Source organism: Girardinichthys multiradiatus, chromosome 1 (assembly GCF_021462225.1).
Source record: "Girardinichthys multiradiatus isolate DD_20200921_A chromosome 1, DD_fGirMul_XY1, whole genome shotgun sequence".
NCBI classification, from domain to species: Eukaryota; Metazoa; Chordata; class Actinopteri; order Cyprinodontiformes; family Goodeidae; genus Girardinichthys; species Girardinichthys multiradiatus.
In genome coordinates, this window is record NC_061794.1 from 26,980,171 (window position 1) to 27,007,825 (window position 27,655).

The following is a 27,655-nucleotide window of genomic DNA, read 5'->3' on the forward strand; positions in this document are numbered from 1 at the left end:
AACTGCCAAACCCAGACTCATCCATTGAAATCCCAGACAGGAAGGCATGATTCATCACTACAGAGAACAAATCTCTACTGCTGTAGAGTCCAGTGGTGGCGTGCTTTACACCACTGCCTCCAGTGCCTCGCATTGCACTTGGTGATATAAAGCTTGGATGCAGCTACCCTGTGATGGAAACCCATTCCATTAGATCTCTATGCACTGTTCTTGACCTAATCTGAGCTAATCTATATTTAGGCCAACTTATTATGCTGAATTTTAAAAATTCTTCAAAGGAAAATCACATTGTTGACAAACCAAACGACAGTGTTCCTAAAATCAGCTTGACTCTGCTGGTGTCTGACTTGTACAAACATGTCTGAAACTGAACCTGCCTTTACAAACGTTTCCCAGGAGGCAAGATTCCTAGGAAGCAAGGTTCCTGGGAAAACAGAAAAGAAGAGATCTTCTTCTAGAAATGAAGACAACTCGACAGAGCATACTTAAGATATGATAATTGTCCATCCACCAATGTGAAAATCACCTAAATAAAGTTTAGGCAAATATCTGATGTAGACATACGGGTTTTAATACTGGGCACTTTCTCTGAATTCTGATTGGTTTGATTACTTAGCTTTTAACTTCAAATAATGGACCACAATAAATCTCACTTTGAAAATGAGAGATATAAACCATTTGATGCCTGGAAAACAAACCCATACAATTCTGCCGTTAACCCTGATGTGAACTTTTTTCCACCATTTGATTTGTCTGATCTTTGCAGTTTTTTACACTGACAGTTGTCTCAGTTTGCAACTTTGATTGATAACATCCTAACTAACTCTCTAAATAATGTATGGAAATCGGGGGTTTTGCTTTTAGACTTGTTGGACCATCTTGCCATATCTCAGCTATCTATGGTTAGGGTAAACAGAGCTAAGCCTTCAAAAACTTGATTAACAAAAGAATTATAAACAAGTCAAATATTACCAGATTTTTAAATAATTTGGCGAATATTTACTAGAACACAGTTTATGATATTCAAGTCCAGGTAAAAAATGCTGAATTGGCTTATCAATAATTCATATGTCATAAGTTCTGTTTGTAATCAGTGTTTTCCAATTAGAGATTTTGCTAGGAAGAGTAAGCATGATTTCAACAAGCCTTGGTTTACAGCATAGTTACAGAAATCTTTAAGGAAAAAGAATAAACTATACAAGAAGTATATATTAAAACCCACCCAAATATATACAAACACCAATATGGTTTTTAGGAAGAATCATTCCAACATATATGGCCTCTGCATTTGAAAATAATGAATTATTTCATAGCATTTTCATTGATCTGTCAGAAGCATTGTAAATCATCATATCTTAAGACTTGGTGGCGCCCCTTAAGACTCCATTTTTGGCCCATTGTTTTTTCCTGATATACATAAAAGATTTATCAAATGTTTCCAATATTTTTCCCCAGTTATATTTGCTGATGGTACAACCCTGCATCTCTCTTATTTACACATTTTTGATTCGGTTTTGAAGGATGCTAGTCTTGCTTTCAGTATGTTTCATGGCTTAGATTAAATAAATTACATCTAAAAAATGTTCAGTGGTAAAAGGTTGTATTTTGGAAAATGTTTCAAAATAGTCATTGATGACATAGTGATACCACAAGTATCCTTAACAACATTTCTTGGAGTTATTGTTGGTGAGAGCTGAAGGTGGAAAGATCATACTGATTGGCTCTGCAGGAAAATACATGAATCTAATGGTATAATAAAGAGGCTTAGTCATTACATCACTGCAGCCTGTTTGCTCACTCTTTATGATAGTTTGATATCCCCATATCTATTTTATTGCGAAGTACCTTTCCGATAATGCTTTAAAAAATGATGGCTTTCAAAAACGCTTTGTTAGAAGTGCAACTCCATCAGATTATTATTGTCCTTCTGCTCCTCTGTTTAAGGACCTACAGATTCTTACAATGTTTCACATTAACATTTTATAATTTAGTATTTTTGTTTACAAGATTTATGAAAGTCGGGAGAATATACCATTGCTTTTCACTTGTTATTTTAATTCAAACTTGGAGATTCATTCTTACTTAACTTGCCAGAGTTCAGTGCTCCATACTCCCAAATATTGGCAGATGTCTGTTTTCTGTCCGATACAGGGAAGCTAAACTTTGGAATGACTTTTGCCACTTAGCAAAATGTGGGCATTCTGTAAAACAGTTCAAATGTTATTTTAAGCTGTATTTACTTGAAGAGATGTGATTGTGGCCTTTGCTACTGTTACATATTGTATTCTAAGACCCATTAATATATTGAAGGCAGTGTTAATATGCTTTTAGTTTTATATGAATCCACTGAACACAGATTGTAATGTTGGATTATTGGGTGGAGGCTTCATATGCTGTGGGCTTTTTGCCTCTTCCTGCACTGTTAACATAATTTTTTTCCTTGAAATTATTGATCTGTAATAAATTGTGCAAATAAAATCAAATAATATAAAATAAAAAAATTAAGGTCAGCAAGTTTTTTTTAATTTAAAACCTTAAAACACATCTAATTGTTATTTAAGTATTCTTTTAAAACATGCCTAGGTTAATAAAGATACTAGAATAAACTGCAGCCTTTTTTAAATGATGTTCAGCTTGTTTACTTTTAAAATGGTTGGCAGACTTTTGGTTTTAATTCCTTTGTTCATTTAACTACTCCCATTTAGACATAAAAGGAACCGAAGATGAAATGGGCAGTGTGTTGCTCTACCTGACCTCCTTCTTTTCTGCCCAGTTGGTATAACGTACTTTATTTGGTTAGCATTGTTTGATCATTTAAAGACAACAATGCAATACTGTTTAAAATACAATTTAAACATAGAATGTCCAAATGTATTATCAGAAAAGAGAAGTCTAATTCAATATCTAATAGTTCACATTTATTTCTTATCCAATTTCTTAAGTTGGTCATTTACAATTAGAAACACAAACCTTGATGAAGATTCTCATTATACTCCCAAAGTATTTCCACATTAAAGTTGAAACATAATCATGGTTTAGATATAATTTTTATTTGTATCAGTAACAATTCATGCTTCACTGTAAGTATGGATGTGTTAAAGCGTACAAGCTGCATCTGCATATGTCAGCCACTAGATGGCGCGCTTCATTTTCCTACGTGAACAAAATGGCCATTAGCCAACTAAGGCAGCTAATAAACCATAAAGGTTTCATTATAATAGTCCAACAACGTGCGTTTTTTTCGACAGCAGGTGACAATAGTTACCAAAGCTGTGTGTTTTATTGGTCTCTGTCAGTGAGCTAATCAAAAGGAGGAAAAAAACACCGTTAGACCACCTGTTGAACAGTTTATGCGTAAACTTATTTTGGACACAAGACAGATATTTTGACGCATGTGCTTAAAAAGCATCCTTGTGTTTTTTTATTTTTTATTTATTTCTAAGGCAGAAAACCATCCTACCTAGGTAAGGTAGGTGGCGTTAATTCAGGAAGTGAATACTCTGATTTGTTTATTTGAATTTTTTAAAGATCAAGAATTAGTGGAAAGATGGCTCTGTTACAGTTATAAACTTATTTGTTTTCTATTATTTATTCAATTTATTTATTTATTTTTTCTAAAGTATATCAAACCTTTATTTGAGTACATTCAGTGAAGAAAAAAAAAAACTCAGGGGTTATAAAGTTTTATTTTGTACACAGAAACATTGATGATGGTAAATATGCTAGATTGCAGGTAATTGCTTTCAACCCTATTTATAAGAATAGCAGGTAACAGACTTTGCATTTGCATCCTTATATGCAAACTCTGACTTGAGCTTGCTCCTCAACATAATGTATTATCATCATTTTTAGAATTAAATTATAGTTTTTAAATATAAATCCATAATTAAGTATGGTCTAGTAATACTAATAAAGACCGTGTTACTTTTCCCTGTCTTTATTTTCCTTCCTTTTCTTCAGCTTTTGCACTATTTGTATTTGTATGTATTTTGAAGGATATAATCTTAAATTTGTTTTATGTTTCGTGATTATAGACTGAGCTAGTCGGAATGCCACTAAATTTGACTACATCGTACTACGATTTAATTGAACTTGAATCCACCTGTATGAGTTGATTGTATTGATTTGGTCTGAGCAAATATTATTAGAAATCAGTTGAACCTGGTTGTCTTGTAAAGATCTATACATTGGAATTGGAGTTAAATACTGTAAAATAAAACCTGCTATAAACAGCTATAGCTTACTCTGACAAAAAACATTACCACAGTGTTAAAGTATAGCACTATCACCTCAGTAAATCAGTAACATAATGCTATGTCTTCCTCTACTACTACTTAGTGTACAAATGTATTTTCATAGTCCATCTAGTTTGTTTATGATTACTTGAAATTTATCTAGGAGTCATATTGAATTCAAATAAATATAACTATTTCAAGATGCAAATAGTTTTTTTTCTTGTGCATATTTGAGTTAGGCACAGCAGTTTGATACGAGGAAAACAAGATTGGAACATGTCCTTGTGGGAACAGGGTGTGAGCACTAAAACACATTGTTATCACTTGCAGCTATCAGAGCCAGTTACAGACAGGCAAACATCACAGAGTGGGACAGTTTTTACAAACTCTACACGCCATCTTAACCCATTAAGGAAATATACTTTACTCTCATGTGTTATTTTGAAGTAAAATGATAGCTGTGCTTCCATTGCACATCTACCTGCCCAACGTTACAGTACAGTTTAGCAGTGACTATATTTGTCCTCTCTTCCTTCTCTCGCTGGCAGGGGGGACAGCAAAGTCGAGAGCTGGAGAGATGCCAAAAGAGGCCGGCCTGCCATGCAGCTGAAACTTTTACAAGCCAAGCAGGAAGAGACACGAGGACCAATCGAAAAAGAAAAGAAGAAAAAAAAAGTGAGACGGACATCTGGACCCTTTTCTTTTTCCTCCCTCTGTCGGTCGCTCCTCTGTCTTCTTCTTATTCCTTTTTAAAGCCATACTGTATTTGCCTGCCTCCGTTGGCAGGGGGTAAATGTGGGGCTGGAGGACAGAACGGGGATGGGGAAAGAATGTAGGAGGGTGTGTGTCTGGGGGGTTTGGGTTGGAGGAGACCTTGGGTTCAGAGGGTTCAGCTGAGGAGAGAAATAAATTCATAACGACAAAGGAGACATGACGTCACATTGCGGGGCTGTCCAACCTGCTGGCTGAATCTCGGCTTCCATGGAAGAACCGGATCGTTCACATCAAAAGTGTTTGCGTGTGTGTACAGTATGAATGTGTGTGTGTGGCCTTTGTGCTATCTTCCAGAAAAGTCTTGTGGACTTTGAGCAGAGACGCTGGACTTTGGTGGTCTGTTTTGTCACCGCAGTTAGCCTTGCAGGACAAGGGGAACCCCTCCAAAACTGTGTGCTATTATCTTTTAAGTCTGTTTCCGGGACAGCTACTTAAAAAAAAAAAAAAAAAAAATGATGTTGTGTTTAATTAATACAAACCAGCTTTAATTTTTCCCTAAACATAGGTAATGGTATGTTAGAGATAAAGTTTGTTTTTGTCATTTAATGTTTTTAAATTATGGATGTTTTTGAAACTGACTTCAGCATTTTCAAAATAATACAGACTCAGAAGTGAGCTCTGATTGGTTGGCTTGTCTCGGGACAGCAGCTCAAACAGCAGAGATTGGCTGCAATAGAGAAGGTTGGCCATATATGAGTAAACTGATCTATCTTTCTTCTCGTAATGATTGATATAATATAGTAGCCGCATCATGCTGATTGCTGTTCCACTCATGTTGATGTAAGAATGCAAAGGGAGATCTGGGAAAATGCCAAAGACTAAAAGAAGAAGAAAAAATGTAATTCCCTGGAATATCCTCACTGCTCACCCACTGATTCATTTAGCTGAACGTGTAGAAATCCCTCTCACTCAGTAGGGCTCTGAAGAAGGGAGACGGTGAAGAAATTGGGCACAACTGATGTTTTGAACATTGACTCTAGCGCGACTTCTTATTTTTGACTAAAACTATGCAACGGCTTAGAGTTGGATTTGACATTGTTTTTTATTTCCTGACTGTAAAAACATGGCGAGATGTATCAAGACAGCAGAAATGTCTGGACCTGCTTGCGTCTCTTCCGGCATGCGCTTTCTAATGTTGGATGATTAACATGCAAATGTACGCCAGTGCTCCTTGCTGCTGGCTCGCTGCTTTGTGTCACCGTGTCTGCTCATGAGTGTTTATGCTTCCTCTCCCTCTCTTTTTCTTCTCTTTTCGTGACACAGTCTTTCTTAACTCCTCCTTCTCTCTCTTCCTCCCCTCACTACAGCATGTCCCTCCCTTCCTCCTTCAATGTCCTCCCCACACAGCAACCCCCCGCCGCCCGATTCTGCCCTCCCTTTTCTCTGCTTCCCTCTTGGCAGCGGTGCCAAAGTGGGCAGGCCGACCGAGGCAAACACATCACAGGGCAGAGCAGAGGGCGCACCAAAAGCTGACGAATTGATCATGTGTGTGTTTGTGTTTTGATCTGTCCTCTCTCTTTCTCAGTGTATCTTTTCACAAGTTAAAGTCTTCTTTGGTTATACGCAGCTGCAAGTAAGGTGAGTCTATGGCGGCTCGGTTTTTAAGCTCTTTTCTCCTTGCTGTGCACACTGTGTTTGATATGCTGGTTTGAGCATTTTTTTTTGTTTGATTACAGGGCTGTGTAAGAGCTGACGTCCCTCTGTTACTCTTTGTACGGATGGACGTACTCACGCCAGTAGGAGGGGATTGTGGGAAAGGGGGTGTAGCTCTCAGAGGGTGCGCTCTACTCCTCTCGCTTCCCTTCTTCCCGCCATCACGGCCCTCTTTTCAGCCAGTCGTCTGGCCCAGCCAGCCCGTCGCCCGCCTGCCTCACCACACACAGGCCTCAGGTATTTTTTTGCCTCGGTCCCTACCACATCTCTTTTTATCTTACTGTTCTATAATTTGTCTCCTGCAGTTTCCTCTCACCTTCTTCTCTGTCTTCCATCATGGTCTTCCTCCTGTAAAACGTGTGTAACATCGCTGGTTGTCACACCACATCGTGCTTGCCATGAAACACAGCGTACGCCACCATTTTGGCTAAATGGACATAGCGAGATAAACTTTTTCTTGAGCCAAGAGACCAACTTGCTGCTGACCATTTTTCTGCTGCTTACTGTGTCTCTTCTTCCTCCTCCATCCCCCTCATTGCACCAGCAGGCTCTGACATGGTGGTACACAGTCTCTTTGTGGCTTTCTGTGCTTTACAGGTGTCTTTTTGGAGACTGGCATTAGGAAAAGCGGGCTCTCTTGGTGACTTCTAACCTCAAAGGGTCGACTCAGAGAGCTCAGGTCAGTTAACCGCTGACCTGAGTGGACTAGTGGACTAGTGGAAGAGCTCGTTCCCCGACGCCATTTTGATAGGTAGCATGAAGATATCAATAACATAGTTTATTATTTTCCCTCTAAACTGTGTGCACTGTGTGGCAATGGTAATGCTAGGGTGAGGAGTGGCAGCCAACTCAGCAACATGTGCATTTTTTCAAATGCACATGTCATTTATCTCTCTGCAATGTAGGGGTGTGGCAGTTCGCTAAAAGTTGGGTCTTTGTCCTGAAACATTGTCTCACAGGCGATTACATATAAATATACAACACTTTACAGTTAAGGGAAAACTCTAACAGAAATGAAACTAAGTTCAGGCATACAGTTGATATAAGTATGTCAAAAAGAATGCAAGTTGTTGTTTTCAGTTGTTAACATTAAAGCAGAAGGTAATCTGCTTTTGTAGAGAAGAATGTCCTGTATACTGCTGAAGAGTCATCATTGTTTGTCACTTCCTGAAAATAGGCATAAGACTAATGTTTAACTGTAATAAGATCACTAAAAACATGTCAGAGGCAGAATAAGTACAAAAAATGCAAATACAGATGCTACTTTTGACTTAGAGAGAACAGAACAAATGGATTAACAAACAGCTTTCCCCTTTCCTTAACCTGCTTGTAGAACTATAATGAAGTACTGGCATGTAAAGTTTCGACTGTATCTGAATATCTTCTTGCCCTACTGTATCTAGGTCTAAATAGGGGTTGGTGTTAAAATGGCGCCTACATGCCACGTGTAAACACGAGCAGACCCTTTCAACATGCCCCTCAAAAATTCTTGGGTAAGCTGCTGCCAGTTTCTTTTCATCAGGCTTTGCTATTTCACTTTGCTTTGCAAAGATTTAGGCTGCAAACTAATGCCTAATAGACTTAGGTTCTTAAAAAAGAACAACTTTCATTAGGTTACTGAAGTAAGAGCAGCATTTAAAGAAAGTAGCTTGAGAAAAAATAGAGAACAAGAATTACAGTAGAGGCAGAAAGAGAGAGTTAGGAGTGGGAGAGTTCTTTCCCCGCCCCTCTCTTATCCTCAGATGAACTTATCGTGTTGCCTCATAATGCTTCTGAGCTTTTTTCTCCTAGAGGCAGTCAGGCTAACTTCCTGCATTCAGCCTTAGCTCAGTTGATTGGCTGATATCGTGGCTGACCGGCCTCAGTTTGCAGCGAGGCAACAGGAAGTTTCTTCTCTCATGCAGGAAGCTGCAGCTGTTTTATCCTGACATACACCACTTTGCACTTTTGCACGCATCTAAAAAAAGAATAAAAAAACATGCATGCAAATGCACATACCTGTTTTGCAAAGGAATACCTGTGCCTATGTATAGTCACAGGCATTTATAAATACACATATATATATATATATATATATATATATATATATATATATATGTGTGTGTGCGCGCGTGTGTGTGTGTGTGTGTATTGCGGTTGCATGTGCATGCCTGTTTATAGAATTTGTAAATGCTATAACGTGGGCGTGTAATGACACGTCAGATAAGCACTGTAAGCCATCAGAAACATTTGAAACCATGGTAACGGCACATCTAAATAGGGAAAAAAAATCTGAGTTGAAAAATCTAAGAGAGGAAGGGAAGTGTAAATGGAGGAAGTTAAATATTATATATTTTTCTGATGTATCAGGAAAGAAGCAAACCTTTAAAGAAACACCAGACTGTTCTCAGAATGCATAGACATTTGGTTTTATGACTAGATGCCTATTTATCCTTCTTAAAGTTTTGGAAAATATATCCTTAACCTAATTTAAACATAAACATAGAGATCAGCTGGTATGACATTGTCATGGTATAATAGCCTTGAGAAAAATACCACAGTTTTATGGTATTAGTGCATTGGCTCAAAGTTTAAAAGCTAAAATCCATAACATGATGTAATAGCTTTAATTTAAAAGAACTTGCCAACTGTAATTTTTACAGTTAGGGTTGTTGCCTCTTTAATCCGCACACCTTGACTGTCTGTGGTTTTTGCCCCTGGAAATAATTCTAAGCAGCCGAATTTTTCTTCTGTAGCAGCAAGGGAAACTTTTATTAGCCTTCTTTCAGCCAGCTGACTGGCAGTGCATAGCAACAGTTGTGTGGAGGGGGGGTGGCATCACTGCATTACTCTATGACCCATATAGAAAAATAGTATAAAAGCATAGTAATTGTTAAACCACATATTATAGACACCACAATCTTTTTTGTCAAAGTCAAATCTGTCTCAAGAAGGGCTATGTAGTTTTAGCCAATTAGCCATTTTTGCTGCCCCAGATGTGAAGATGACTAGCCTGTGACCACATGTCGGACTGGTCGACAACACTTGTTTACAAGAACAGCAAAGACATTTTCAAATCTCTCTTGTGGCAGTATTTTGGGTACAAATTAGAAAAAGAAACTGCGACAGAGTGACAGACAAGGTATAAATTATTTGTATACACTGTGATAATATCAATAGTTGCTTATTGTTAGTGTAAGTCACAAACAATGTTAATGTTAGCCTCTGCTTTGGAGCCTTCGTATTGTTGCTAAATTGTTTTTTATGGAATTTGGACCTTTGTTTCAAAGTCTAAGATATTTAGAGCGGTCAAATCTGAACTGAATAATGGCATATGGAATAGGAGCTCTTTGCAACTCAGTAACAGATTTACGAAACATTTATAAAATTTCTGAAAACACAAAACAGGAGCAAAGACAATCTTGTTTTAGTATTGGAATCAGCTTAGATCTCAACAAACTGGAAAACACAATATCAAAACTAGACAGAATTATTTCAAGCGGATTACAAGCAGTTTGTAATCTGTGAAACTTTTACTTTATTTATTGATAGAGTTATGATAATGTTATCTGTTGTTTTGATTTTGCTATATAGACTTTAGCAAAACTATAGAATAAACATCTGTTAAATTTAGAAGCAATTTAGCAAGTACTTATTTTGCAGAACAATGTACTTCGTTGTCATTCTGCTCTTTATAGAGTAATTCAGTTTTGTTTATTTTTTATTTTAAAGCAATTCCCAAAAAAGGTTATCTGAAGGCAATTTACAAAAGATTTAGAGATAGTAATGTATGATCAGTTCAGTCAAATGATATAGACACAGTTAAGGTCAATTACAGACATTGAAATCTGATTAGTAAAAGAACAATGCAGTCAAGTTCAGTTTATTATGACAGTTTGCATCAAGTTACTGACTTTGCTGCAATTCCACCTTGAATATTTGTTGGGTAAATACTCAGACTGTCTTCTCTGATGAGCAAGCCTGCTGTTGTAGTTTGCTGACTGCAGTTTACAACCAGTTTTATTTTGTGCAGCACTAGTGGCCTTTATTTTTCAGATAATGTTTTGACAGCGTATAGACAGGAAACAAGGGCAGAGAGAGAGAGGGGGTTCAAGTCCCAGGACTCCCGTGTTGAAGACTAAAGCCTCATGTACATAGTTCACTCGCTTACACCCCTACACCTACATTTGTGCTGCGCCCTTAAAATCAGTTTCAACCTAATAAAAGTGATGGGTGTCACTCCTTTAGTTTAAACTGCCTATTGATGTTTACAGCCAAATATGTCTGGCAGCTTGAGGAAAGTTTATGAAGTTTATTTTAGCCAGCTAACCAGCAGTGCACAGCAAAAGATGGTGAAGGACAATATTTCGTTATATCATACTCCTTCCAGCCGGAGAATAGATGGAAGAGTTTGACATTTCAACCGATTTAAATCTGTAGCTTTTAAAAACCATATATATATATATATATATATATATATATATATATATATATATATATATATATATATATATTATATATCCTAATACTGATTAGTGGCCTGCACAAAGCTGGTAAGTATTTGAAGATATTACTTACAATTTCAGCACGGGGAGCTCTGTTAATTGTACTGAATACAGAGTTGTAAATAAGCTTGTGTGGTTATTTTTAATTATATTTATGTAATAATAGTTTAGTTCCAGTTTATGGCTTTGGCTGCTTGAACTAACGCTCTACAAAAACGTGTGTTATTTGGGAAGCACTTGACAGTCCACAAATTATTTTTCTCCCTTTTAGCAAGGCCACTGTCATATTTTTATCTCTCGCTGACGTCTCAGTCCAGGTTTGTTATCTGTATAATTATATTTAGTTGTATGCAGAACAATCTAATTAAATTAGCCAGTTAAGCAGTAGGTCCTTAAATGCAGGCAGGTGAGGCAAATGTGCTGTTTGTTTTTGTGTAAGTAAGTGCATATGGCCTTACACCTGTGTATGTACATACACATATGAGTATGAACCATGAGTGTTTAGCCACATTGATGAGGATATGAAGAACATCAAAGCAGGCACCATGCCAAGTATTATGGAGGAGGCTCAGAGCTTGCATCCTTCGTTATTAAATCTAGGAGTGAGGCCTTTTTTGGATGGGTAGGAATATGAAAAACGACGGTTTAATAAATTCTCTATATCACTTTTTAAGCAGAGGATCAGAAAGCCTGGCCGGTGTGAGACTAGACATCTGTATGCCTTCCCTTAACATAGAGAGTTCTTCATCCTTCCATCTATTGTGTGGCATGTTTCCTTTGCCAACACCAGCTCCCCCACTGTATCTCCTTCTCCTCTTTTTCCTTTTTTTTTGCCCACCACCTCCTTACTCCTTATTGAAATTCTGCTTGGCACAGAGAGGCTGCCCATTCTGGCACAAAACTCAGGGAGAGAGGGAGTGAGTAGGAAGGAAGAAAACACACACAAGAACCTGCACCAATCGTCGGTCCCCCCCCCCTCCTCTGTGGTGTCTCTGTGCCAAGCATTCATCCCGTGTCGTGGACGAAAGGACCAGGCATGCCAGTAGGTATTTCCTTGCCTCTGCTTCCTGTAATAATCTGCTCCAAATTTGAGGAGTTTTCTTGGCAGCTGAATCTTCTGTGAGCACGTTTATTTTGGGGGGCGGGGTTACTAGTTACTAATTCATTTGTGTGTTAGTTGAGTAGCAAATCTTAACAAATCCAGGTGGGAGTGAGCCTAAGCTAAGGCCTTTTGTTTCTATAATATTTATTATATTTATTTTTGCATGGATTGCCAGAGAAGCGATTTTTTTTACCTGTGTTTGGACAGAAGGGAAAATTTTAATTGAAGCTTCAAGATTGTATAATGTGCATATAAATACTGGTGATTTTGTTTAGCACCATTTATAACAGCCATTTCTTCTATTTACGAAGAAAGGAAAGAAAGGGATGGATGTAACTGCAACAAGAGCTTTTATTTATATTTTACCAGCAATTTATTTGACTTCTATGAGATATTTCTGTAAAGTCCCATATCGTTACAACCGTCAAACAATGCTTTAATCTGTTTTTCTCAAAAACAACTTGTTGACCGTGTAGATACGACACGCTATCTGCTGAGACCATCATAAAAGGACTTAATAAGAGTAGTAACTCACGCAGTGTTTTTAAAACTTCAGGAAAAACTTGTAACTGTCGTGCAAAGACAAATGATTGTGCTGAAACAGGAAACAGTTCACAGAAAAACATATCTCCTGCTTTCACAGCAGAGTAGTGTTATCAGAGGGCAAGAGGGCACAATGTTCACGGTTCTTGGCTCACTCTTAATAGGAACTTGAAGACTTGTAGCCTTTATTCAGCAGCAACAGATGCAAAGACAGTCAGATGGTCAGATGAGATTTATACATTTCTTCCATCTCTTGTCTGAGACTCTCCCCAGCTAGGGGGCATTTATTCTATAACTGCTGATACAGAGAAGGATTTACCCCAGCTGGGTCGTGCACGGCCTCTTTTTTTATGTAGCTTAGAAAATGTTCGCAGCCTTTAGACAGCGGAAGAGCTCACTTGACTGACACGGTTCGGCCTTGGTGTTTCTAAAGCCTTTGCCAGAATGGGACGTCAATCGTTTGCATTTAAACCACAAGCATTTAATTTTTGTAATCATCATTTATTTGACAAAGCTTTCCAAATAATCTGTTCACCTCCCTCAGCTCTAGTCAAGGAGAGGCTTCTTGGCGAACAAACACAGCTCATAGATCTGCTACTACCATTGTGGCAGAGGTGGGCATCATGCCAGCACACACACCCCCTGTCCCATTCTCCCTGTCTGGTCTTCTGTAATCAGGCTAGTGGGGTTTACAGCATACTAACTACAAGCTAGTCTGGACCAAGTCTCAGGGGTTGTGGCTGTATGCTAATTTATGCAAGCAGTGCACCTTCTAACCCCTTCTGTGTCTTCAGAGGCCTGGGCCTGGCATTTAGTATGGCGCTTATTAACCCTAAAGTTGCTGCTGCGTTAACCTACTGGCACATTTCAACCTCGACCTGAGTTGCATGTGCATGTGAGCACTCCCTTCTCTGTGAACTGTCCAGCTGTCTGATAAGAAATAGTTTCCCTTTGCTTCAGCGTTTGTGATTAAGTGTCGTCAGGGTCGGTTGGCTTCAGCTCATTGCTTGGCACAAGATTGATCTTCTTTAACTGGTGATACAACAGCTGTTATATCATCAGTGTAAGGTCTGCAGGCTCAGAAATGAAAAAAAAAAAAGACATGCAAGGTGGACCTTGTAATGTTTTTAAGCAGACCTAAAATGGCCGAAGCATTGCAAGACGCCATTTTGTTTTCCCTTGTTGTGTTTTGGGGGGCAGAATCCCAGCTTTTGTATTCGATCAGAGACAGCTGGTGGAAGCCGTGTTTGCAGGCATCTGTGTGAGCGTACCTCCGCCTGAGAAGCAGCAGCCACTCAAACGCAGGGATAGCCCCGCTGGAATGAGCTCAGTTTTTTGCCAAAACCGGGAAGGATTCTTGGCACAGATTCGAACAGCTCTTTCTCTCTTTTTCTTTCCTCATTCAGTCACATGTCAGAGTCTCAGGAAGCCAGTGAGTTGTTTGTAAGGCTTTTCTAGTGCTGACTTTCGGATGTCCTCATACCTTTAAATTATTTATCTGTGATTTATTTTATGGGAACATTGTTAGAAATTTCATTCTTGCAACAGGAAAGCTAGGCTGATCAGTAAGGATTTGTGTAATTCCGCTGGTCTTCTTTGGTTTATAGTGATTATCGTTTTCCCAATTTGTGGCTGTCGAATACTTGACAGGACGCATGAGTAACTTTTGCCAAAAACTGGGATTTTCTATGAAATGGTTTTAAGAAAAGCCAAGAAATTAGTCCCACTCGGTTCTACAGGGACTTGTCGGTCAACATTTTATTGAAGATGAACATTTGCTGAAATTACATCCAGCACATTTAAAAAAAATATTTAATTAAGGTAACATTCTCTGCTTCTCTTTTCTGTACCCTTGCAGGAAAGTCACCTTTGTGGATGTTTGAGGTGGATGCAGCATGGATTGTGTCCTTGGGGCTGAGGTAGTAGATTGAATAGTTGTGGGGTTCTTTAACCTCTTTTTCAGATAACTATACAATCTACTGTCTTTCCCAAGGAGACAGCTGAGCCAACCAGAGATGGACAATCATTCTGCCCTGTCAAAATGCATACAGTATTTCATTTAATATGTGTTTTTTTTTTTATTATTCCCCTATCAGTAAATGTGTAGTGTGTGACTTGGGTGCTTTCAGGGTGAGGTAGTAGGTTGTATAGTTTGGTAGGTGGGACTGCACCCTGCTGAGGTGATAACTATACAGTCTATTGCCTTCCTTGAGGAGCCCACTGGACACTCATGGATATTCAACACAATCTCTTTGCTGGAGTGTTAAATAAGTTCTCAGACAACATAGAGAAGGGGTGAATGTCTTATTGGAGAGTTTGTAGGAACCTTTATTAATTTTATTTCATGGAATGAAGCTGTGACATGATTATGAGATATGTACATCTCGATAAAATGACATTCTTCTCAAATCAGTTGTCCAAAAATCACAAAAGTTGCAGCATGTTAAAGTTGTTTTTCACACACGCAGAACACACACACACACACACACACACACACACACACACACACACACACACACACACACACACACACACTGCAATTCTGATTCTATCTCAACAGCAACTATTGGGTTTGTTGATGTATGGTCCCCTCTAGTGGCGTTTTAATAAACTGCTCTGACTAAAATAAAGCCTACATTAAAACAAGTGTTGTGTGTTATGGGGAACTTTGTAAGCATTCTTCATTCCCACACATTTAAATGTAATATTAGCAGGAATCATTAATGCTGTAGAATGATAGCGTACAGCTTTTGACAAAATACCACAAACAGTGACCATTTTCATTTTCTGCATATACACATTTGCATTTCTTTGTGGATTAATGACTTGTAATAGATTGCTGAATTGGCCTATTTCTGGTGAAACAATTGAACTTCAATGCGAGACGCTTCCAAATTTGATTGTAGGCCTTCTGGATCTTGGGAATGCGGCAAGCGTAGATCACAGGGTTGACTGCTGAGTTGGCATGAGACAGGAGAATACCTGGAAAATATTCGATTTGTTACTGAGGTAATGCGCTGTTATTTGCAAGAACTTGACACATGAAAAAAAAGCTTGAAGGATATCTTGGAGCCACAGTTCTGGTGTGTTTGGGCCATAAATTGTGTTATTCCCATTAAAACAGATTCCTTATGGTCTAAATATAGTTATTTGTTCTTTAAAAAAATAAAATGTTACTGATGACATAAAAATATAAAAGTTACACACACTCATCATGTCATATTGCTATTGAGCTCTTGTTGATTTGTTTTAGCAGTTTTGTTTCCAGGGTGGAATGATTTACAAAGGAAACAACTTCAGTGACTTAAAAAACAGATTTAGATGCACAGCCTTAATTTCATTTGGATGTTCTCAAAGCTTCACAGCATCAAAGTTATACTTATTGGCATACATATATTCATAGACCCCCTCTAATATTTGTACTCTTTTTGTTGCCAGCAACAAGCTTGTAACATAATTCTGGCTGGATATATGACTGTAAGAGTCCTTTAAATTAGTTGGTTTCTTATCATGGACCTGACTTTTAACATACCCCACATCTTTTAATAGAGTTCATCAACTGCTTTAGGAAGCTTAATCCTAGCCTTATGTATCTTTTCGAAAGCCAGTTCTCATGTTTTTGGGGTATCATTGTCCTGGTGAATCGCCCAGTTGTGTCTCAAGTTTCAATGATCTTGTTGTTTTTTGAGGTGATGTTGAAAAAGTTGAAGGTATTCCTCTTTCATTATTATTTTACCCATTTTGTTCGATGCATCAACAAAACAATACCACAGCATGATGCTACCACCACACCTATTGGCAGTTGGCACATAATTCTTTGGTTTGATGACCTCAGCTTGACTTCTCCAAACATACATTATGACGTCCCTGTGGCCAATCAATGTATTCCTTGTCACTTATGACCATAAAGCTTTCTACCGGAAGGCATTTGACACATTCTAAGTTTAAAACAAAATAAAACTAGTGTCACTTTGAAGGGTGACGGTGGTTAATGGCAGCCTTGGTGGTTACTGGGTTAGCTCCATTCTTCTGAGGGTGAAATTTTAGGTCTTCTTGCAGACAGTAGTAGAGTAGTGACACTCTCTGATAACATGCTTACATACAATAATGCTCATCAATGGACCTGGAATCTTTAGTTAATTAAAGAATGGCTCCAAAAGATTTTAACAACCTATGACAATTTATTGTTTTCTTTTTTAGATCTTCACTGGCTTTCTTGGACTTTACCATTTTTTATCTGTTAAGTGCTAACAACACAAACAGATATTTTTTTTTAAGCTGGCAAAGCGAAACTACCTGCTTGCAGCTGTTCGTGATCACTAATCAGAGCTTATAGGCCTTTCCTTGTCAAGCTAAAATACATTTTAAGAAGTGCAGTGCAACTTATTAAAAGATTTAGAGTAAATGCGTGTATATTTTTGAGCCTACTTGAATAATGTCCAGCCTGCGTGGATCAGATAAAAGCCACATTAAAATTATGGACCCAATTTTGTTTTTGGAAAATTCATTGAAGTTGTTGATTGCATTATCAACAGCCTAAAAAAATCAACATTAAGAACCTGAAATGAATGTGACATTAGATGAATGTATGTACAAGCTGTAAACAAACCCCTTATTTTAAATGTGCAGCCATTTCTATATCTGTATAAGGAGTAAAAAAACAACAATGACCTGCCTGTATAAAGCATTCCTGGCATCACCGCTTGAGGTCCCTGGAATAGCAGAAGACAGTTCATCAGGTGTAGAGGAATCCAGCAGCATCCAAACAACGTGAGTACCAGAGCAAGTGAGCAGGCCAGCCTCTTCTCCCTGAGCAGTGAGGCCCGTGCTAGTGGGCAGCTGTTCATCAGACGTTTGTGCAGGCTCCAGAAGATGATGATGTATAGAAACATCATGACAAGTAGAGGAGCCATTACACATCCAAGAAAGTTGAAATAAACCATAAAGGGCAGGGAGATAACTGAAAGGAAGGTGCATTGGGAAGAGTTGGGCGAGGTAGAAGGTGTGTTGTTGGAATAATAGCCTACAACGGAAAGATTGTGCCATCCAAACAAAGGGGTGAAACCCAATAGACAGGAAAGTATCCAGCAGACAGACACAACTAACAGTGTGCGCCTCGGAGTGACAATGACTTTGTATCTGAAAAGAGAGAAAAAAATAAATAAAGGGTAATGAAAGAAGAAATTATTCCTACAATTCACATTATGATGTGAAACTGAGGTCGTCTTTACCTGAAAGGCATGTGCAGACGCAGGTATCGGTCAATGGCAATAGCCAACAGCGAGAGGACGGAGGCCTCCGTCAGCACGAGCACGACACAGCTAAGGAACAAGCACTGGTGAGAGGTCAAACTCACCCAGCCGTCCAACAGTACAGCTAGAGGTACCGCAACTGCACCCACCAAAAAGTCAGCAACAGCCAAGGACACCAAGAAGCAGAACGTTGGCTTCCGAAGACAGTCTTGGATACCAACAGCCACCGCAAACACCACCAATACATTCCCAAGGCAACACGCCACAGCAATGAACACTTCCAGCACTGTGTAAGTGATCCAACCCCAATCAGCCATCACTGCAAATGGACAGCAAATAGTTTCCTTGAAGGTATATCATGCACAGGTATAATAAATAGAAAAGCAAGAAAAATCCAGCATAATCCTTCCTTGTTGTTCAGATTGTGGTAACAAATGCCTAGAGAGGCAACAAGCAGAGGCCTTTTATATGGGATCATGCGTGCGCACTTGAAAGCTGAATGACACTCCATGGAGACACCATCTGTATTTCATCAGCAAGTCAAAAATTCTCCTCAAACTTTGATGAATATGTCCCAGGAGCGTGAGAAGAGGACTTCTAGATCGGTGGTTTCCAAACTTTTCAGCTTTTGAACCACAAAATAACATGTAGAGATTTATGTTCCCAACCATCAGTACTTGAAATAAGTACAGACAATTAAACAGGGGCATAATGAAATAATGATTTGTTAATGATTTGTTACCACTGCTTTTAAACCATGTTACATTAATGGCAGAAATTTGCAATTGGTGTCCATTTCTAGGTTTAATTTTTATGGAAATAATTTCAAGAAATCTCATCTGGGTCCCAACCTTAGGTATAGGGAATATAGGAAATGGTAATTACATCTTCATAAACTAGAAACAGAAAACAAGACAATTTTACCAAATAAATAAATAATTATACCAAATAAAAACCTGTGGAAAATGTCTATACATTAAATATTATATGATATATCACAACAGTTATGGAAGAATGGAACAATCAATTGCAGAATATACACATTTATTGCCACCCCCTGTAAAGATGTCAAAAAACCTTTAAATGCGATCTTTTGTTGCATAATCTCACATCTCCTGGAATTTCCAGGAAAAAAATCTAGCCTTTAAAATAGGAAAATTCATTTAATGGGTGAAATAATCCCGCATTCAGGAAAAAATTTGTTTTGTTTTCACCTGTGCCTCACTTGTCTGCAAGTAAAACAAAAAATGTATATCTTACTTTTAAGTTGATCAGAGTCTCTAAGAACTCTTAATTAGTACATTATTATGATCAGTTGCCCTTGAGTTTTAATTTGATGTGACTAATATTTGACCCGTTTTTACCACCTTGAGATCAGAAGGATGGTAAGGAAGGTAAATAAATCCAAAGCTCATAAAATAAAGGGTTTTTCGTAACAAAGCTTCCAAAGGATAAATATGTGGAAAAGCACAACATTCCCAATGTTAAGTGTGATGGAGGATCTGTAATGCTATATGAAAACCTTGTTAGAGTGTATGGAAAAATGAGGATTTTAAATAAAAACCTAATACATTCAGTCTGTAAGCAGGAAGGTGATCCAAAATATTGCCACGAATTTATTTTTTAGCTTATAGTGTTGTGTCACAGACACAATAATAAGAAAAACGTCCTTTTTTTCTGTTTTTGCATAATGAGTTCAAACTGTGTTTGAAAATTATGAAAGGCAGAGTAATATATTGTTATTAGCTTGATTTGCTAATAATGGTTAGCCTGGTCTGAGTTGTCAAACCTGAAACTGGAACAGGTCAAATTGAGTTTGTTGTCACTCCCAGATCCAAAAGTCGCTTCACTTTGTACTCAATGTTTTCTCTGATGCATGGCTCAACGGAAAACCTTCGGATAACACAAAGATCAATGTGCTTGAACACTTTACCTTTGCTCCTGGTGCTTGTTAGGTCTTCATTGAATTTTGACAATAATCAGTCTAGAGAATTTTGGCAAAGAGGAATGGTCTAAGTAAGATCTTTCGCTCCCTGTCTGTATTTTTAACCCTGGTGAAATGTATTAGGGAAAAATTATGTACTGTCCTAAATGCTTAAATTGAACAGGATTTCTCCGATTGTTTTTGAACACATTTTAAGCTCTCATCCAAAAAGCTTCTTTAGCTTTTAACGAGGGATGGACCTTATTTTTAGCAATTAGGATTGCTCTGAAGTGACCATAACTGCCCCTGTCAATGTCCGATTAGTATAACTCTGATACTTCCAGCCCATGTTCAGAACTGAAGAAGCTCCAATTTCCTTCAGCTTAAGCACTTAGGATTGTCATATCATGGATGACTGAGAATCTACACTAATGTACTAAGTATTGTCCTATTTACAAGATATTATCTAAAATACTATCACCAAGATGGCGCCGACGATGGCCGCCTCGGAGCTTCGCTCTCTCTTTGTTTGTGTATTTTGCGTGTTTATATGTTTTTGAAGCCACAGTACTGTGGTCTCATTAAGGAGAGAGGAACTTCTCAACATCAGAGAGTCCTCTCTTGGTATTTTTTTACCATCTTTCATCGATCCGAGGTTCACTGAGCTTCTGGCAAGCGGAGCTGCGGCACTCAATGGGAGACGTCGGAGAGGGAAACATGCTAGTGCGCTGGTAAAACTCCGCAAAAGAGGACTACGAACACCACCACCTTCAATCCATCTGGCAAATATCCGCTCTCTAAACAACAAGATGGACGAGCTGCTTCTTCTCACCAGTAAAAACACAGACCTCTGCGGATCAGCAATTCTCTGCTTCACCGAGACATGGCTGGGTGAAAACATCCCGGACCGCGCAATGCTGATGCCCGACTTACAGCTGTTCAGAGCGGATCATCGGCAACACATCTTTGATGTAATCTTCATTACTTTCTTCTGATCTTTTCTCTCTAACTAAGGTCTTGATCTTTTTGTACTCACAAAAAACATCAGCTTCAGGGCTGGATGCCGTGTGTTGTTCAGACATTTTCCCTATAGGCTTGCTTGTGGAGCGTGGTGCTGACGGCAGTGGAGGTTCTTCCTCTTCTTCCTCGGCTGACAGCTCATCAACCTGTCGCTCGATCTCTTGTGCATACTTGTATGCAGCTTTCTTTAGTCTTCTTAACATCACATCATGCACAACTCCAACATAAGCAGATCTGAACTTGCTGGTCAGGGGCTGATAAGTTGCTAGGGTGTGGTAGGATGGCATCATTAGGATGTTGGCCCATTCTCCAACTGTTGTTTTTACCCTGAGTTTGACTTTGTCTTCCAGGCAGTCAGCCCATACAGCCGGGATGTGAGTCTCTCTGTCCAGCTTCTGGTATGTACGCTCGACGGCCATCATTCGCTTGAACCGGCCCCCATGTCAGGTCTCTGGCCATTCTTTCTGAGACGTCAGATGTCAAACACTTCCACTGCTTTCTTTTCCCCATTTCTCTGTCCTACTTTGAGTGGCTTGTGAGGGGTTGCCGGCTGCACTGGGATTGAAAACAGGCTTTCACTGTCATCACTCTCTGCACCAGAGGTCTCCTGTTCTGATGGTTCTTCTTCTTCCGAGCCACTGACTTCACTGTCTTCTCTTTCTGGGTTCAAGGGCTCCATTTTAAATGGACTCAGGAGCTCCTCTTGGGCTGGACTTTGTCTCATCTTCTTCTTTGCTTTTAAATCTTTTATTGGAACCAGCTCTGTTTTATCTAGATCTTCCAGGCTGCAATTAGCTAGGCTACGTTCCACAGCCAGCATGGAGGTTGAAGGGGCAGTTCCGTCTTTCTTTGCTGATTTTGGTCTTTTCTCCAGGCGGGACACTTGGTTGGTCTCACTCTTATGCAGGTAACGTTTTTCATCAGGGTGTGGTTTGATTTCACTCCCTTGTTTGATTCTTGATATCTCTAATTGAGGAGGATCTTTCGGCTTCTTCTCATCCATCCTTTCTACTAACGCCAGTTCTCTCTTGCTCCAACTCTCATGCTGGCTAAGGGAAGTGACGATGACTATTTCGGTCAGTGAGGCATCTGTCAGCAGATTCTTGACTACATGGTGTGCTGTTGCAATAGCTACTTTTTCTGCCGACTCCCATGGCAGGTTATGCGATCTCAGTCCATCTAGGCATGTCGTTACCTTTCTCAGGCCATGGTTGATGGCAGCATTCAGTCCTTCTTCCAGGGCTACCCACATTTTCTCTCTGTACTCCTTCAAGTCTTCTCTCTTTTTGTAAGCGGCAATGGGAGAGTGGATTACAGCATAATAAGCGAGGTCGGCCCCACTAGTCAGATGCACTTTGGTTGCTTTGTTCTGTGTCACTTGTTTCCTCAGCTCTCGAACCTCTCGTTTGTAATCTTCCCCTGCCTGGGCTCTTAACCTTTTTCTGAATTTGGTATTGTGGATCTTGAAGTTTGGTACACTGGTGTTGTCAGAACTACCTGGAACTCAACCCACTCAAGACTGTGGAAATGGTGGTGGACTTTCGGAAAACACCACCTTATACACCCGCCTCACCATCCTCAACAACACCGTGTCGGCTGTGGACCACTTCAGGTTCTTAGGAACCACCATCTCTGAAGACCTGAGATGCTCTTCACACATAGACACTGTTCGGAGGAAGGCCCAACAGAGACTGTACTTCCTGAGGCAACTCTAGAAGTACAACCTTCCACAGGAGCTGCTGGTCATCTTCTACACTGCCATCATTCAGTCAGTCATGTCTTCATCCATCTCAGTGTGGTTTAGCTCATCCACAAAACAGGACAGGTCCAGACTGCAACGATTAATCAAGACTGCAGAGAGAATAATCAGGGCTGACCTTCCCTCCATCCAGGACTTATACAGGTCTAGGGTCAGAAAAAGAGCTGCAAACATCTCTGCAGACCCCACACACCCTGCACATAAACTGTTCAGAGCTTTAGCTTCAGGCCGCCGCTACAGAGCACTGTTTACTAAAACCAGCCGGCACAGAGACAGTTTCTTCCCCCAGGCTGTTTCTGTTGAAAATTTTATAGAGTACCAAACCACACCATACAGATGTTGCAAATGCGCCTTTTCATATATATATATGTGTATATTTGTATATTGTATATATGTATATTCTTCAATGCAAAAAACAAAAACCAAAGAGCAAAGTGTACCGGAGTCAAATTACTTGTTTGTATGTACGAACTTGGCAATGAAGCTGATTCTGATTCTGATTCTGATATTAACAGCATGGGTGCAAAAGGTGTAACACTGGTTTAAAAAAATACCAAAATATTTCTTAATTTTGATCTATTCCCCTATTGAATATACTTATGTATTAACCACAAATAAAAGGTTTGATTTTTGTATTTCAGTATCATTATGCTACAGCAGTAAAATATTATTTATAGGCTTTTTACACATCTTTAGGAGTACCAGTTAAAGAGGAGTATTGTATATTTCTCTACTGATACAGTGAAAAAAATTATAATAAAATGTATTTTTTTTTTTTTTTATTTAACCAGGAGAGTCCCATTGAAATTAAAAACCTCCTTTTCAAGGGAGTCCTGGCCAAGAGGCAGCAACAAATAAAACACAAAGTTACATGGTTAAAGGAAAAGCAACAAATTATGAAAAACAGGTACATGTTATTGAATCAGCCTTAATAACTTTTAGTTTGGAAATAAAAGCACTCAGTGAGATATGTTCAGTTAATTTAAAAGTGTTCTGAAGCAGGTTCCAGGAGGAGGAGCTGAGTGAACAAAGGCTTTTATGCCCAAATCAGTCCGAGCAAAAGGGACAGAAAGAAGCAGGAAATTGTGTGAACGAAAGGTATACGAATCAACATCTCTCAATGTAATTACAGAACAGATACAGGCCGGAAACAGTCCACGTAATGCATGGTAAACAAAAGTTAACCAATGAGAATTCCTTCGAGGAGCCAAACCAAACCATCCCACCCATGAATAATAATCACAATGGTGTGTCTACATTTTGCAGTTTGCAAAGAACTTTAGAGAAGAGAGATAGACAGAGTCTAGCATCCTGAGACATTGTGTAGAAGCAATCGTGTACAAAAGATCTCCATAGTCCAGTACTGACATAAATGTTGCACCGACCAGCTGCTTTCTACCATCATATGTCATAACTTGTTTTGAAAATAAAAACCCAGCTTCAATTTGAGCCTTTTTAAGAGATTTTCCAGATGGGGTGTAAAAGTAAGGGTGTCATCAATCAAAATGCTCAGATATTTATATGTATGAACCAGCCTGATAATGAATGACTATCTGAAAAGTGTGTCTCAATGAGCATGTGAGATCAAAGAACTACTTTGTCTTCCAAATTCATGCATGTAACATGAGCACAAAGGTCACAAAGATTATTCTAATAAAAACATGATAGATAGCTGAGAATGACCCCCTGGATGAGTTTACTATAAAGAAATTGAGTTAGTGTGCTTTTGGCAACTTTATAACAGTTATTCCTGGCCTGTAAACTTTGTTCAGTTTGTGTGTGTGTGTGTGTGTGTGTGTGTGATTCATCTACCTGTGTGTGTGTGTGTGTGTGTGTGTGTGTGTGATTCATCTACCTGTGTGTGTGTGTGTGTGTGTGTGATTCATCTACCTGTGTGTGTGTGTGTGTGTGTGTGTGTGTGTGTGTGTGTGTGTTTGTGCGCCTTTCTTTTTGTTAGGTGGGACTTTTTGGATGTTACTGATTAGCAGGTCTGTTTGCTTTGGCAGTTTTGATGCATCCTTGCTTTGCATACAATTTTGGCTACGGTCACATGTCTGTCTATGTTCTTGTACAGTAAGTTTGTGTATGTGGGCTTGCTTCAAGCACGTTTATGTTTTGCTGGAAGAGGTGCTCTTCACTAGGTATCTTTGTTTGTGTACACAGACTGAGAAAAGGCAGACTGTAGAAACTCTAATGTACAAGTCATTTTTAGATTTATTTTATCTTAAACAAGACATTTTGACAAAAACAGATCAGGTTTACACAGACAAATTTTCATGTGCTTTTGTATATCTGCAACACAGAATCACAAAAAGGAAGAAAAGCAACTTTTATTAAGAGAATGATTTAAATTCTACTTATAAAGTAGATAATATCTTATAATCTTTTAGATTTACTTGGTGATTGCCAGCCGACCGCTCATTCACAGCCTGAAGTTTGCATGTATCACTTTCATAATTTCTTGTTCAGCCCTCTTTCAAACTTCACTGCTGCATCTACAAAAGCTCAAACTGACAGTAGTTCATGCTCTGGCTTTTGAAATACTTAGTATTCATTGGTCATTGAAAAATACCTTACAGTCACAATCTGTACAAAATATGTCAAGTGTATCCTTAGATCTTCTGAAGTCCACTCTTTGTCACGCTCACTACTCTAACTTGGAGTCTCCTTGTAAGCCTCTCAGCGTTTTCTCATCAAAGCGGTACGTGAGCTTCCTCTTCACCTTGTGAATCTCGCCAGTCCGTGAGTAGTTTCTCAGTGCCCGTGCCATCTTCTGGTAGGTCATAGTCTTGCGGTTCCCCTTCCGGCGACCCCACAACTGCGCTAGGCTCTCCTTGTTCTGGGAGGAGAACTGAAAGGTTCCAGAGGAGGACTGGACCCACCAGATGCAGCTCCTCATCGATGGAGTCTGGAGCATCTCAAACAGGAACTGGAACAGGCGCTCCTTCCTCTTTCCTGTTGAAGAGGAAGCAAAGAAAAAACTGGGTTTGACCTGACCTCATCTTGTGTGTAGTTGGACAAAGACACTCTGTCACACACTTTTGTTATTTAAGTTATTATACCTGATAATGGTACCGGAGGCAAGATTCTGCCTTTCCTCTCCCCTCTGTCAGAGGGTGGTGATGGTGAATCTTGGTAATCCTGATACTGGGAACTGCTGGACTGTGAATCTGAATCAATATATACAGGAGCCTTGTAAGAGTATGTAATATGTTCCTGGAAAAAAAAAGAACAAGACAAATAAATCCAACTGAAGAAGGGTCTTAAACTGAAAAGGCTTGGCTTTTCTCTCAGATCATTGTATCAAGTTTCCTTAGATGCCAAACTCACCCACTGGTTGTCTTGTGAACTTGGCCAGGCTGGATGTGCAGCTGGCCCCTTGTATTCTTCATTTGGAGTATGACAGCCATAGCACCACTCATATGCATGCTGACCTGACCAGCTGTTCTCTAAAAAGAGTCAGGCACAAGATTCAGTCAGGCAGAAGATCTAAAAACAAGCTTTAACATTACACCTCTGCTGCCAGCATTCAACCAACCTACAATCCTGGCATCTTGGTGGGAGTGAGTGTGTGTTTGGTGACCCATGTTAGCTGTCATAGATGTTGCAGGTGTGTGAGCAGGTTGGACTTCGAGCGAATGCTCCTGCAGGTACTCCTCGATGACTTCCAGGTCTACCTCAGCACAGGACGAGGGAGGTGACCCACTCCAGGAACCCCGGCATCCACCCAGCTTTACCTCAGTCACATAAGCCATCTAAAATTCAAAGAGCAGGATGGAAGCTATTAGACTTCAGACTCTCTCAGGTTTTCATGAGCATTTTGCATGACATGTGGTGTTGATCTCTTGTCAGTTTTAGCCTGAGGCAATAGACTCCACGTTTTTTGTATGAATCCTATTGTTACCATCTCATTCATTTTAAATGAAGTTGTCTTTTCTGTGATGTAATGATTTTTCCATATGCCATTTTCTAAACAAACAACCAATGATTATTATTATATAATTTTTTTAAATAATAGGATACATTTAATTCTAATTAGATACATATGTTCCCAGCAAAGGTTTGGGTCCTGGAAAAGAGCCAGTTACCAACACAGGGATCATGTGTATTTTAGTTTGACTGGCAAATTTATGCACGAGTTTATGTTTTCATCAGCATAGATAACATTCAGCCACCACTGATGTGTGGCTGCTAGAAATAGCCCTTGGTGAGAAAAATTGAATCTTAAATGACTTTACATGACCCCATCAGCAGTAAAATATAATCATAATATCAGCAAAAGGCGGCATTAAACTCACCGTCTCCAACTCCGTCAACATGCTTTAAAGACAATCTAGAAAAACAGAGAAACAAAACTCTTATTTATCAGCAGATTCAAACCAAAAAACATAAAACAGAAGTGAAAGATGCTTTCACACACACTTCTCTAAGACGTAAGAGACAATCATATGACAGCCAAAGACAAAAATAAAGAAAATAAATCCCATAAAAATGTATCTGTACCTTTGTTAAGTCCGGTGTCTGGTGCAGTGAAGAGTGTCAACATGAGAATAAGAGTGCTCACCTGTTCGATGTTCCACCACCTGGGCCTCATCTCTCTTATAGTGTGTGCGCACACGCCCTCCTTCCCCTTCCCATTGGCCAGCGAGTGCTGAGGTGGGAGCGGTTTGCAGAGTTTGCAGGGGTATTCTGGATATCTGCTGATCTAATGTGAGAAATTTTCCCAATTGCCAATGTTCATTAAAGAAATGTTACTATAAGCCTCTTTCTGACAAAAAGGTGCCAATTGTTAGATTGTAGGCTTCAAGCAAAATTGACTGAATTTGCTTTATATTCCTTTATAACCTAATTTTTATTTTTATATAAAACTTTTGACAAGTGATTCTTACATAACAAATTCTCTAAAAGA

General features: G+C 39.1%; 2 protein-coding genes across 4 annotated transcripts; both read right to left on the reverse strand.

The window, feature by feature from the left end:
• Window positions 1-15,277: 15,277 nt before the first annotated feature.
• On the reverse strand, window positions 15,278-21,409 carry LOC124865618 (adenosine receptor A1-like). Of its 2 annotated transcripts, none has more exons than XM_047360862.1 (4): window positions 21,004-21,409; window positions 18,023-18,362; window positions 17,467-17,930; window positions 15,278-15,773 (listed from the first exon to the last, which is right to left on the reverse strand). In XM_047360862.1, the coding sequence occupies exons 1-4, from the start codon at window positions 21,407-21,409 to the stop codon at window positions 15,610-15,612; spliced, it is 1,374 nt and encodes a 457-aa protein (XP_047216818.1). In that variant the 3' UTR covers window positions 15,278-15,609. The 2 variants fall into 2 exon arrangements, with proteins under 2 accessions (XP_047216818.1, XP_047216825.1); XM_047360869.1 differs by having other exon boundaries at window positions 17,463-17,930.
• Window positions 21,410-24,942: 3,533 nt separating this feature from the next.
• On the reverse strand, window positions 24,943-27,339 carry LOC124865738 (transcription factor Spi-C). Of its 2 annotated transcripts, none has more exons than XM_047361115.1 (6): window positions 27,311-27,339; window positions 27,045-27,079; window positions 26,285-26,501; window positions 26,077-26,195; window positions 25,809-25,962; window positions 24,943-25,701 (listed from the first exon to the last, which is right to left on the reverse strand). In XM_047361115.1, the coding sequence occupies exons 2-6, from the start codon at window positions 27,063-27,065 to the stop codon at window positions 25,394-25,396; spliced, it is 819 nt and encodes a 272-aa protein (XP_047217071.1). In that variant the 5' UTR covers window positions 27,066-27,079; window positions 27,311-27,339; the 3' UTR covers window positions 24,943-25,393. The 2 variants fall into 2 exon arrangements, with proteins under 2 accessions (XP_047217071.1, XP_047217062.1); XM_047361106.1 differs by having other exon boundaries at window positions 27,250-27,324.
• Between the last annotated feature and the right edge of the window lie 316 nt (window positions 27,340-27,655).